Source organism: Tarenaya hassleriana, unplaced genomic scaffold (assembly GCF_000463585.1).
Source record: "Tarenaya hassleriana unplaced genomic scaffold, ASM46358v1 Cleome27, whole genome shotgun sequence".
NCBI lineage: Eukaryota > Viridiplantae > Streptophyta > Magnoliopsida > Brassicales > Cleomaceae > Tarenaya > Tarenaya hassleriana.
In genome coordinates, this window is record NW_010965946.1 from 512,000 (window position 1) to 524,389 (window position 12,390).

The 12,390-nt window shown below is 41.3% G+C and overlaps 5 protein-coding genes across 5 annotated transcripts in view; 2 read left to right on the forward strand and 3 right to left on the reverse strand.

Annotated features, from left to right (window-relative positions):
- Positions 1–813: 813 nt before the first annotated feature.
- On the reverse strand, positions 814–3,443 carry LOC104817175 (ras-related protein RABH1b). Its single transcript, XM_010546247.1, has 6 exons — positions 3,164–3,443; positions 2,532–2,602; positions 2,354–2,442; positions 2,024–2,135; positions 1,436–1,551; positions 814–1,214 (listed from the first exon to the last, which is right to left on the reverse strand). The coding sequence occupies exons 1-6, from the start codon at positions 3,278–3,280 to the stop codon at positions 1,078–1,080; spliced, it is 642 nt and encodes a 213-aa protein (XP_010544549.1). The 5' UTR covers positions 3,281–3,443; the 3' UTR covers positions 814–1,077.
- A 915-nt stretch (positions 3,444–4,358) lies between these two features.
- On the forward strand, positions 4,359–5,640 carry LOC104817176 (acyl carrier protein 1, mitochondrial-like). The gene is made up of 2 exons (XM_010546248.1): positions 4,359–4,625; positions 5,302–5,640. The coding sequence occupies exons 1-2, from the start codon at positions 4,425–4,427 to the stop codon at positions 5,476–5,478; spliced, it is 378 nt and encodes a 125-aa protein (XP_010544550.1). The 5' UTR covers positions 4,359–4,424; the 3' UTR covers positions 5,479–5,640.
- Positions 5,641–5,666: 26 nt separating this feature from the next.
- Positions 5,667–8,339, forward strand: LOC104817177 (protein TRIGALACTOSYLDIACYLGLYCEROL 4, chloroplastic). The gene is made up of 5 exons (XM_010546250.2): positions 5,667–6,172; positions 6,670–6,919; positions 7,098–7,479; positions 7,585–7,850; positions 8,039–8,339. The coding sequence occupies exons 1-5, from the start codon at positions 5,769–5,771 to the stop codon at positions 8,228–8,230; spliced, it is 1,494 nt and encodes a 497-aa protein (XP_010544552.1). The 5' UTR covers positions 5,667–5,768; the 3' UTR covers positions 8,231–8,339.
- A 352-nt stretch (positions 8,340–8,691) lies between these two features.
- Positions 8,692–10,015, reverse strand: LOC104817178 (E3 ubiquitin-protein ligase ATL4). The gene has a single exon (XM_010546251.2). The coding sequence runs from the start codon at positions 9,822–9,824 to the stop codon at positions 8,871–8,873; it is 954 nt and encodes a 317-aa protein (XP_010544553.1). The 5' UTR covers positions 9,825–10,015; the 3' UTR covers positions 8,692–8,870.
- Positions 10,016–11,877: 1,862 nt separating this feature from the next.
- LOC104817179 overlaps positions 11,878–12,390 on the reverse strand; it is a 1,463-nt gene continuing 950 nt past the window's right edge. The window contains exon 3 of the mRNA XM_010546252.2: positions 11,878–12,351. Coding sequence (XP_010544554.1) covers positions 12,233–12,351 — 119 coding nt within the window. The 3' untranslated portion in view covers positions 11,878–12,232. The remainder of the gene's footprint in view (positions 12,352–12,390) is intronic.

Consider the following 12,390-nt stretch of genomic DNA (forward strand, 5'->3'; position numbering starts at 1 on the left):
TATTAGTTATTCTCGTTGATATGTCTTAAGAGAAAAACTAGATGGGATGGGACACAAGTTCCATTTCGATGGTTGCTTCCAAGGATTTAGAAAAAGTCAAACCATCTAATAGTAGTAAACGAGTATCATAACATTGTGATCATATTGTGACCTAAATGGGCACATGGCACGAATTTATTTTAATGTATTACAGCACAAAAAAAAAACCCCGAACATATATGTTACAGGTTTTAAGGATTTCAACGGCATATTAACTCTTGCCAAAGACCGTGTAGTAAATAAGGAGGTGGGTCCATGAAATTAAATTCGACGGGCCCGTGAAAAAAAAATACCAACAGAGACGGATCGCGGCTTTCTTTAGGTCTTCGTTTACGGTAACGGTCAGAAAAGGGGGAAGTTGGCAATTTTTTTTTCTGATCGCGAAAATTGTCTCCTTTCTTAGAAATTCCTTGAATTCAAATTACTTATTAGATTTTTCATTTTTTTTTTGGGGGGGGGGGGGGGATTCAAAGGTCATAAAAATCAAAGCATTAAAACGTATGAAACGGAGAAATGTATGCATGGGGAGAAAATGGTGGAATAATAATACCTGGAGTTATAGAATTAATGGCTCATTTATGCCGTCTGACCAAATCCATGTGTCCATCTTCTGTCTTCGGCCCTCTGATTGTGCCATCACATGGACACTGTGGAAAAAGGGAAAAAGTGAGATTATAATTAAATATATATATATATATATGTATATGGTTGTTGACATACTTTTTTTTTTCTAGCTTTTACACAGAAAAGTCGCATACATTTACTTATAAGTTATAACCAAATCCACAACAATACATGTGAATGATCGAAAAGTCGGTCCACACAATTACATATAAAGTGCACGAGTACTACCACGGAAGAGTCCAAAGATCAACTTCCCTTTTTGTTTTGGAACAATGGAGACAGAACAAAGTGCATGTAGTTGGAAAACGGAAGCAGACAAAATTTTTTACAGATGGATGTGAGCTTGAGAGAGCATGTGCATGTGAGGAGTTAGTTCCCTTCATTTTTTTCTTCTGTCAATTTTGTTTTGTGGCATTAACAGGAACACCCTCCGGCCTGCTGCTGTGTACGAGATGCATTTGCATTGGAAGACCGGAGATTCACATCGACCATATCTTCCTGCTTCGTCGAAGACAGTGTCTCCATTCCAGGCAAAGCTGCCGCTATCTTGGCTTAGTTAGGATTAGGGTTAGGGTTTAGGGTTCAGGGTCATATTCTGCATCTGCTGCCCACATTGTTCATAGAGCATTGACATGAAGATTATGATAATATCCACCCATATTAGTGAGAGCGGCACATATGAAGATTAAGATAATATTCCATCCATATTAGTAGGCTTTGATAGGGCTCAGTTGAAGTCAAGTGCATATGCAGCATAACTCCTTACTCTTACAAAATCGAAGCAGAAATCGTTTTACCTTTATGTTGAAGCCTGCTTTTGCACTGGTTTCGATAAACATCACATTAAGCTCGCGAGCCTTGGCTTCTCCTTCCTCTATTGATACTTGCCTGTCAAACAAATACATCAATACTGTAGGTCATTGACAGTAAGCAACAAGCCCCACGGCAAATTTTAAAGCTTGTTGATGCCTACATAACCAGTTGACCAGATGCGGATTTTCTGCGTAGTCTTCTCGGATAGTGGTTGATTTGCAGGCAGATGGATACTAAGGGTGGTAAGCATGAGCCATTTATTCATTTGGGAAGCATACTCAATGTCATCAGCAAAAGTTAAACTTGGGTTTACCATGGCAGAAAGAAATAATCAAACTCCTCCAACTACAACAACTAAACTGACGAAACAAGGACCAAGACCCTGAATTCACAAAGTCACCAGGGCCATGAGCGAGAAAGGAAAATTTTGGCACCAGATGGATTATGTGTCAGGTATTCTATGACGATTGTGATTTTGCCATTATCTGGACATTGCATCAAAATGTACCCTCACAAGCCTAAGAGAAGGTGTAAAAATATCAAATACCTTTTGTCCACAAGGTCTGTTTTGTTACCCACAAGCACAACTATCACATCACTGCCACGCTCAGTCCTAACCTCTTCGATCCACTTAGAAGTGTTTAGGAAGGACTGCCTACCTAAAATCACGTGGAAAAATGAAAACTCAACTGGATTTCAGAATGCACATATGGAAGATCTCTAAACAAAAACACATTGATCAATAACAACAAAAAGATTATGGATAACACATTCGCTCGTATGATTATTAACATGCCATAGCCACCAAATCTGTGACGTTAGAAAAAAAAAAGGCATGCATTTGACAAGTTCAGAGAGAGTGACAAAGTTCACATACTTGCAACATCAAACACAATGACAGCAACAGACGAGTCCCTGATATAACTCGGAATAAGACTCCTGAATCTCTCCTGCCCAGCTGTATCCCTGCCATTCGTCTCGAGGTTAATTCGTAAACTAGAATACGTGATGTCACTTTTCGGTGAAAAAAGACTAACACTGGGTCCAGAATTTACCAGAGTTGCAATCTAACAGTTCGATCTTCAAGATACATTGTCTTTGATAGAAAATCAATACCAATTGTGGCCTGATGATAACAAAACAAGGAAAGTTCTTAGAAAATAAGGAATAAAAACTATGTAGAGTGATGGCAGTTTATCTATAGGTCCTACACTGTCATCATATTCACATCAAGAACAGGAGTTCTTCATTAGCATATTAAACTCAGATTAAAGATACAAAGAAGAAACTTCCTTAGGAGACTATCATTCAGTTTAACTTAGAATTGTATATGGCACGGAATCTTTTTGAATTTGCAGACCAATCTAAGGTTAATGGTTAGCAGAAAATTACAAAATGAAGAATGGTAAAAAACAGATCACAAACGATCGCCAGTAACCTGTCAGCTTCACCTTCTATACACTAAGCATTGATCCACAAAACGGATCAACGCGTAATTACACAGATTCAAACACGAGATCAAGGAAGAAACTGATATTCCATCTCGGAACACGAACCTCGCAACAAAGCAGAGGTCTAAAAGAGTGAAAATTGGACCCAAAGCAAATCCAGCCCACAAGTTTCCGGCAATAATCCTACAAAATCGAGCTACGCCGCGCATCTTCGACATAAATTGAAATGAAAATACCTGGTATGTGTTGTCGAATTTGTCGTACATGAACCGAGTGATGATACTGGTCTTGCCGACGGACTGATCTCCCAAGAACACGAGCTTGTACTTGGCGAGAGCCGAGACCGGAGCCATGATTCGGAGGATCTACCGAACTAGATCGGATAGAGATAGAGAACCGTCGGGATCTCGCCGGGGTTTACGGAGATTTACCGTAGAGATCGCCGGAAGGTGAGAAATCTCGTTTCCTCTTGCCCCGGACTGACGTACACTGGAAGAAGAGTGCATGACTGTTTTCATCAAATGATTTGCATTTTGTTGTTTGCGTTCGAAGGACCAATGGGTCATTTGGGTGAACTTGGAAAATATTAGGGCTAATTATTGAAATATGTGAAAATTTATGGGTGCTTTTTGGGTTTGTGAGTTTACAAATAATAATAAAAAATATTTATCTTGACATAAATTGTAACACTTGATTATGATTTTTTTTTTGGTTAATCATTTGATTTTGAATTTTGTATCCTCCAAGTTAATTTCTTCCTTTCTTCCTGCAAAATCTATTTTTGAACACAGGATATGCAAAATGCCATGTTTGAAAACTGAAATCCCTCTTTTGCCCATCTGAGTTGCAAATATATATATATATATATATATATATATATATATATATATATATATATATATAATGTCTTGATATAATCGTAGCATTTTTTTTTTATGAATTTGTACCCTCCAAATTAATTTCTCCCTGTGAAATCTATTTTTGGACCGACAGCAAAATGCCAGGTTTGTTAGTCCCTTCTTTGCCCACCTCAGTTACAAATAATAAAGAATATTGTCGTGACATAAATTCCAACAGTAATTTATGAATTTGTACCCTCCAAATTAATTTCTTCCTGTAAAATCTTTTTCTTTGGATCGACAGCAAAGTGCCAGGTGTTTTTTATCCCTCTTTTGCCCCATGTGTTGATATATCCAATGTAGATCTAAGAAAATTATTTATTGTGGGTATATTAATATAATTAAAAACAAAATTTAATTCATTGGAACACTAAGAATGATTGCAATTTTTTTAGTTGATATTCGGAGTAAATTATGCTAAAGAAAAAGGCTCCATACAATATTGGGCCGGGCTAGTTATGTACCAAATCTGGCCCACAACAAATACAATAAAGCACGTGTCAAGCACGTGATTCCTCGGCGGCCTTCTCGTCTACCTTTCTGAACTCCCAGAGAGAGAGGCTTACACATCGATCCCTAACCCTCGAAGAGACCGGAAATGGCTCTGAGAACAGCGATTCTTCGACACGTTAGGGTTCCGGTGCAAACCCTAGCACTCACAGGAGCCAAGATTCCTCAAATCAATCTCCGTAATTCCGCTCGATCCTTTTCATCGCACGATGATCATCTCACCAAGCAGGAAGTCGTCGACAGAGTTCTCGATGTCGTTAAGAGCTACCCTAAGGTCGATCCCGCTAAGGTCAGTTCAATCTTCGTCTTCAATAGTAAAATGCGATGTCAAAAGCTAAGATTCGTGGGAAAGCGCCGATAGGATGAGGGTTTCTTATTTTCTTATGGATAGATTTGGATTACAGGGGGGTTTGGTGGAATTTATACTCGTAGTTGATGGTATCAGACCGAAGCCCGTATTTCTTATTGTAATGGACTAGTTTTTCTGAATTGAGGAGAGAATGTGATGTTAGTCTGAATGTTTTGCATTGGCACTAGCTGTTTGAGGAAATGCAAAAAGTGCCCAAATGATCCAACACCAAGAGGTACAGAATTCTCCATTTATGCATAAAAGATACTTTTGGATCTATCTATGTTGGAGACTGCTTCCTCTACTGATCTGTTTGGTTTTGACCTGTGGGCGTGTGCTTGAGATGTGGTATTCCACAAGGAGATGTTCCTGATCACTCTTCAGTTGAAAAGTTGAATGTTTTGGCACAAATCTGAATCTACTCTTGTATATATGCGTGTCACTGTGTTCGAGTTCTACTGTCTATTGCATTTTCTTTTCCGTGACTGTCATTCATTAGGCTGTTCCCTTGCCCTGTCTTGTTTATTGCGTATGAATCAGGGAATCATCTTGTCTTTCTTGGTTCTTTTGTTTGGTTTCCTTTGCTAATCACATTCAACAACTGTCCAATCCATAGGTGACTCTTGATGTCCACTTCCAGAAAGATCTGGGTTTGGACAGCCTGGACACTGTGGAGATAGTGATGGCTCTGGAAGAGGAGTTCAAGCTCGAAATACCCGACAAAGAAGCTGTTAGGATCGATTCTTGTTCTCTCGCCATTGAATATGTTTACAACCATCCCATGTCCAGCTAAGCCGGCTCGCGAGGTTTTCCCTGTTTGTGCCCCCTTTTTGTTCCCTGTCTCTGGGCATTAAAGATGTCATCTTGAGCTTCTCTAGTATCTGAGATTTGCAAATAAATCCAAATCTGCTTGGTTGGACATTGTCTATTCAAAACAGTTTCAGTTTCCAATTTATCTGAAATCTGCTTGTTTGCAGTGATCGGTGAGAGCAGTGAATCTCCCTTGCGAACTTGGTCTTGTAATGACGTGTTCTAATTCTGAATGCAAGCCCACTTAGTGAATGGGCCTTAAAGAGGCCCAAAATGGGCGGCCCACGAAGAAGCCCACATAGGAGACATCGGAATCGAACGACGACAACACTAAACCCCTTTGCTCCATCGAGTCCCCCAGACAACAGAGGGATAAGGAGGTTCAGAGGAGTGGGTAGAAGGACAATGGCGAATCTAAACACCGCCATTGATTCAGCATTCTGGGACCAGAACATCTCCACGCCTCAAACCCTAGACGGTACGGCTCGGTCTGTTCCTGGTGAGCCCTTCCCCATCGACGGCTCACGCGCTAGCCGGGCTCACCGGATTCAGCAGCTCTCTCTCCTTCGCGAAGGCTTTCCTCTCGGCATCATCCCTTCTCTTGCTCCTGCTTCCGACAAGAAACTCGGCTCCTTCTCTCTCCATTCTCTGTTGCTTAGTCCTTCCTCTTCCGACTGGTAATCCTCCTCTCTATTCGCATTTCCGGTTCCTTTGTTTGCCACTACATTCTCTTTCTTGGCCATGCGTAGCTCTTGTGCTCTTGTGAAGGGGTTTTCCCTGACGGTCTCGAGTCGGAATTTCAGTAGGACTGATAAATTCAGGGTAGACAGAACAAAGGAAAAACGGTGCGATTATGTTGTTTGGTTGACTTGTTTGGAGTTGTCTATGGGGATTTGGAAATGGAAGTGATGCATACAGGAATTCTCTTCTGCTTGTCTTAGGATATAGTGATGAAGACGAAAAGAGTCTATATGGTACTTTCCATTCTTCGTCTGGGTTTAAGTCTTTTATGAGGAAGCGTCATGTAATGAGATGTTTGATTGGTTCTGGCATTAAGTGTTGTTCTTGTGGCAATGTTTATGATATCGGCCGTCTAATATATGTACTAAATTTTTGTATCTATTTATTTTTCTTGCCTTTCTTTGTCTTTCATTCATGGTTTTCGTATTTGTAGGTGGCTGGGGTTAGTTGGGCAGTTCCGACCAAAGAAACTGATATCAGACATCAGAGCTGAAATCACCAATGCAGAAGAGTGGGATCTCCAGGTTGTCAAGGACACAGCAAAACATATCATCGACAAATCCTTGTACTCTATCGGTATGTGGGCGCAGTTTGCATTGGGTTCGTCATCGTCTTTGTTGCTCAGCACTGAGCGGCAGGGTGACAAGAACGGATTTCGAAACAAGCTAACCTTTGTCCATCCGGTATGAACTTGACTCGATTTTTTCTTCCGTGTTCACATATAGTTACCATGTAAATGGAACATATCTGCTAAATAGTGGAAGCTTTGCTGATTTAGCTAGGCTCCTTCACGGTTGTTTCTCTGATAGGTAGGCTTACAGTTCGAGCCCTTTAAATTTGTTTTGATGAGCTTTTAAACAGCTTGAAGAGCATGATGTCACTTTGGAAGCAGCATGGCCTGAACTGTTTGTTGACCATAAAGGACGTTACTGGGACGTTCCCGAATCAATTTCCTTTGACGTGTCATCCCTTGTCCCAGATTCTGGGTTGAGATATCGCTTTGGTCTACACAGTAACCGTGGCCAACCCCGGGCTGTCAATGATGCTGATGGCGATGCTCCTCCTGCATTGATGCCTGGGTTGTGCAGCAAGGCAGCAGTTTCATACAAAATGAGCAGGGACTTCTGGAGGCAAAAAGAGGGCGAAGATGATGGAACTACGAACACGGAAGATGATGATTTTGATGTACCATCATACGATGAACGCCTCAAGGAGCCCCATGCAGCAATATCAGGAATAATCGGTATTTCTCCGGAAACCCTGCAAATGCACTGTCTTGTGGATAAATTTCATGGGATTTCGTCTATGTACTTGACCTTTTAATGGTGGTGGCTTGATATCACCGCAGGTGGCAGTTTCGCAGCATGGATTACAGGGCGAGACAAGAGGAGGAGTCCGATAAGCGCTGATTTGTTCAGTTCTGTTTGTTATACGTTCCAGAAAGGGCAATTCAGAAAGTATTACCGTGATCTAACCCGGGTAGATGCTCGTGTGGACATTTGCTCGGCTTCAGCACTTGCCAAGAGGGTCTTCCAAACCCTTACGAGATCTTCAGCTGATGCCGCAGATGATTCGTTGTGGTCTCCCAGGCTAAAGCTCATATTCATGCAACAGGTAAGTTTCTTATGAATCTGATTGCACTCAAAAAAGTGAATTGGCTTTAGAAAGAACCATTTCTGCCCCCAACCAAATGTCTCAGATAACTGAAAGTGGCGTTTAGTGAAACCCTTGACAGAACAGGCTTTTCTTCCTTCTGTTCTGATGACAGAGAGATCACTTGTTCCGGTTGCGATCTTTTCCAGGTTGCAGGGCCAATCGTGTTCAGAGTAGATTCACAGTTTCAGGTAGGGGCAGGAAAGTATGGAGCAAGAATGGAAGATGTGATGCTCAGTTTGAATTACTCCTTGAGGCTTCTGGAATCTGGAAAGGTCGTGGCTTGGTATTCTCCCAAACGAAAGGAGGGTATGATCGAGGTTCGAGTCTTGGAGTTTTGATCCTCCCAAATGTTGAGTTTTCCATCTTTGAAACGTTTATGCGTCAGAATTTGCTGGAAATTGCAAGCAATTTCATTCTTCGAAAATGTCCCATCTGTCTTTCAGCTCACGTTTCATGCTTGATATTCACCATTACCATTAGAGGATATGTTTTGTGGGCCGAGAGAGAGTACCCAAGGCCCAAAGGTTTCGGCCGAGAGAGTGAGAATAAAAGGCCCATAGTTTTAGGTTGATATTGGGCCGAAAGATTAAGTACCAGAGGCCCAAAATTTATCTCTCGAATTTCCAACTTCAGAATAACTGGAAGTTACTGTATTTGAACTGAATGACATTACTGTAAGACTGAACCGATGCTAACTAACTGTGTTTGAATTGAATGATATTAAAATCGAATTGAGATAACATTTTTGAACTATAAAAACCATTTATCAAATGAAAATTTAACTCCAGTGAAACCTTAATAGAAATCGATCAACATTAAATTTTTTTTATATCCGCAAAATCCAATAACAAATAAACGAAATGCAATCCAAACCTACGGTCGAAATATAGAACTCTAATTGCTAAGCCAGAACATTGTTCGCATATCAAAACAAACATTAACCCCTCATTATTTACAAACGCAATCATGTGTTGTTTTTCACACTCCGGATAGCCACCGGAACAGCTCGCTGATCTCCTCGCCGGCGACGGCTGGGTTAGTTTCTATGTCCGCCGTCCCCTGAAACTCTTCAGTCCGGCGGCTGCTTCCGGTGAAGAACCTCCCTGAGCTCCTGAACGACAATGCTCGTGACGATATACCACGAGAGAATCTGTCGACGTAATCCTTCAGCCAGTTCCTGGAACCACCACCAATGTCCGCCGCAAGGCTCGACTCGAACGGCTCCGCTACTGTGACGGCCTCCTCGTCCTTTCCGGATATGCTTCTCCGGCGGACATCAGTCATCGAGACCTCGGATTCATCGTCGTCGACGATGTAATCGAACGATCCGATGGAGTAGGATCTCTGCTGCTCGCCCGATTCTGTTATTTGGCGGCGGCGGCTGATGGAGCCGATTTCCAGGCGGAAGCTGTTTTCTCCGCCGCCGGAGAGAGCCTTCATGAGATCGGACTCGGCGGCGAAGAGAGGGGAGCGACAGAGAGGACACGTCTGGTTGGATACGAGCCACGTGTCGATGCAGTCGGCGTGGAAGGCGTGGCAGCAGAGCGGGAGGAGGCGGAGCTGGTCGTGCGGCTCGAACTTCGACAAGCAGACGGCGCAGTCACCGGAGATCGCGGAGGAGGAGCGGCGCGTGACGGCGGAGAATTTAAAAATCGGCAGCGAATCAAGCACCGACGAGGCAGTGATCCCAGGAGAGACGCGGCGGCCAGATATCCTCCGTGAATCTGCGACACCGGAGGAGGAGGACGAGGAGTGAGAGCGCCGGTGGAGGCTGCAGCGGTTGAGGTAACGGAGGAGGGAGCAGATGAAGAGTGAAATGAGAAATGTGACGAGGAGGATGAGAATGATGATCAAGACGCTCAGTTTCAGGTTATCGAAGGGGAAGGAGTGGGAATCAGAGTCTGCGCCATGGCCGTCGAAGAGAGAACCCATGGCTTCTCTGCAGAATTTCTCCAATCGTCGTTTCGATGGCGGTTGTGAAGAGGAGGGGGAGATCGGGCACGTGAGAGGCACGCGAGGAATTGGAGAGTGTGACGGATTTAGAGTCAGTATGAGACGTCGGTGGTGAGAGAGGTGATGGAACGGTCGTGGCGACGAAGAAATACAATGGATATATACATATGTATATATATGTATGTATGTTATGGATATAAATAAGGGATGGCGTTGGGAAAGAGAGCGAAATAAATACAAGGGAACCAACCAACTGAAGCAGTGCCTCATTCATTCAACACCAAACCAAAAAAAAAAAAAAAAAAAAGTGAACGCAGGTTTGCTTGCATTGCATTCAATTTCGTTATTCCATTTACTCAATTTTAAACCCAATTTTCACAATAATTGCATAGATAATTAATTCAAATAATAACTTGTTTTTTTATTAAGTAAAGTTTTCGATTTTCATACAAGTTGGAATTTAGGAAAATTCAAATGGACTGCAGATATTTACATTTATACGAACCAAACCAAATCAAAGTGCTAATAAATGGAATTACATGGTAGAATGCCATAACCATTGTTATCTTTTTTTTTTTTTTTGTAGCATATTCTTTTATGAATTTTTTTTAGCCCTTTATGCTTACCTTGCTGACACCACAAACAGATATATTATACCATCTGAGGCTTCTCTTGTCAACAGTTTTTTCTTTTTTCTTTTTTCTTTTTTACTTTTCGTGGGTTTTTATATATGAAACTTTTTATTTAAAAAAAAAATAAACTCCGTTGTTGCCAAAAATAAGATAAAAATAAAAATAACAGGAATTGTCGTTATGTCCACTCTCGGCTCCTCTCTCGTGCGTTTTCTTTTTTCACAAAAATACAAAATTACCAAGCTTGTATTTCTACATAGAATCCGGAAGTAAAGTTTGGTTTGGTTAATTACCAAGAAAGCTTTTGATCAAATAGTTAATTATGTACCGTTCAATTTGCATAGAGCACCTGGTCGCCCATGATTTTATCAACTGCCACCTGTCATTTTGAAAATGTTACGTTTTTTCTTTTGAAATTTTATAATTTGTAATTCCATACGTTAAAAATATAGTCATCCACATAGTTAGTTGGCTATATAATTAATTCGAACCCGTGACTATACACTATTATGGAATGTGTGGGAATTTCATGTCCATGGAAAACGACCGTGAACTGAAAAAACACGGCCGAGTAATGCGCACATGCAGGGACACGTGACGTCTCATTATTGGCGGGTATGCATTCTATGGTTTTCGTATAAATAAAAATGTGGCGTAGAATACGGTCGCACGATGCATGCAATACGACTCTCAGACAGTAAGTACGTATAATATTTTTAAGACATCCATCCATCGTGCCTTTTTATTTTCCACGGAACATGGAAGCGAGTGTGTTCCCGAATCGCATGCCACAAATTGCGTTTCGCGAATGTCGTTACACCCTGTAATAACGACTTTATCTATTACTAGTGATTTGGATAACTTAATTCCAGCACAAAAGCGTATATATATTTTTTTAATAATGAATATATAATCGATTCAAATCGTTTTATAACCAAAATGATTTTGATTATATATCATTTTTCAAAATCTGGATAAAACCGTACAGTGACCACTGTAATTCAATTTGGCGACCCCTAATCTCAACAAAAGCCTAGAGAGAGAGAGAGAGAGAGAGAGAGAGAGAGAGAGAGAGAGAGGGTAATACTAATAACTGCAAAAATCGGGATTCAATTAAGGAGGAGACAAGGTGTGTAACCAATGTAGACCCAACAAAGTCATTAATTATACAAACCTATATCATAAATTCCACGTCACCTGCACTTTCAGCTACAAAATAGAATCAAAGTTCATTCTTTACAAAAAACCCAAATCCTTAATACATACGTACATACATACATACATATATATATATATATGTATGTATATACTTTGCTTGTTTCACACTCTAAGCATGTTCCCTCTCTTTGGCTCATCACTCTCATCATGAATATATAATATCTACTTGGAACTCAAAAGTCAAAGATTAAAGACATTGAATGAAAATGCAAGTTGACGAATGGGACTGGACCGTAGTCATGAGTCGTGACCCAATGCAACTGAAACACGATTCAAAGAGGATCCTTAAAAGGCCCATCAACCAAAACAGATAGCTTTCCCATACTTAACTTAACGGTGTTCCGACCGAGAAAATATGGTGCCTGATGACAAAATCGATATAAACTCCCCATATATGACATACCCAGAAGCTTTTACATTCCGGAAAATGCTTTCTTCCCTCCGCCGGAACGAAACCTCCCGCCGTAACCACCTTCAGGACGTCGGTTGAACCTCACTGTCTTTGACAATGGCCTGGGTTTTTGTCGGCAAGCCAGTTCACAGTTTCCATATATAGAAACGAGCAGTGGTAAGTCCGAATGATAACATGATCTCCTTCTTTGGCACGGAAGCACGGTGAAATGTGAGCTCGAATGTCCGACTGCCTTTTCTCGCATCTGGATATTAGTTAGAAGGGCTAAGAGATTAGAATGCCG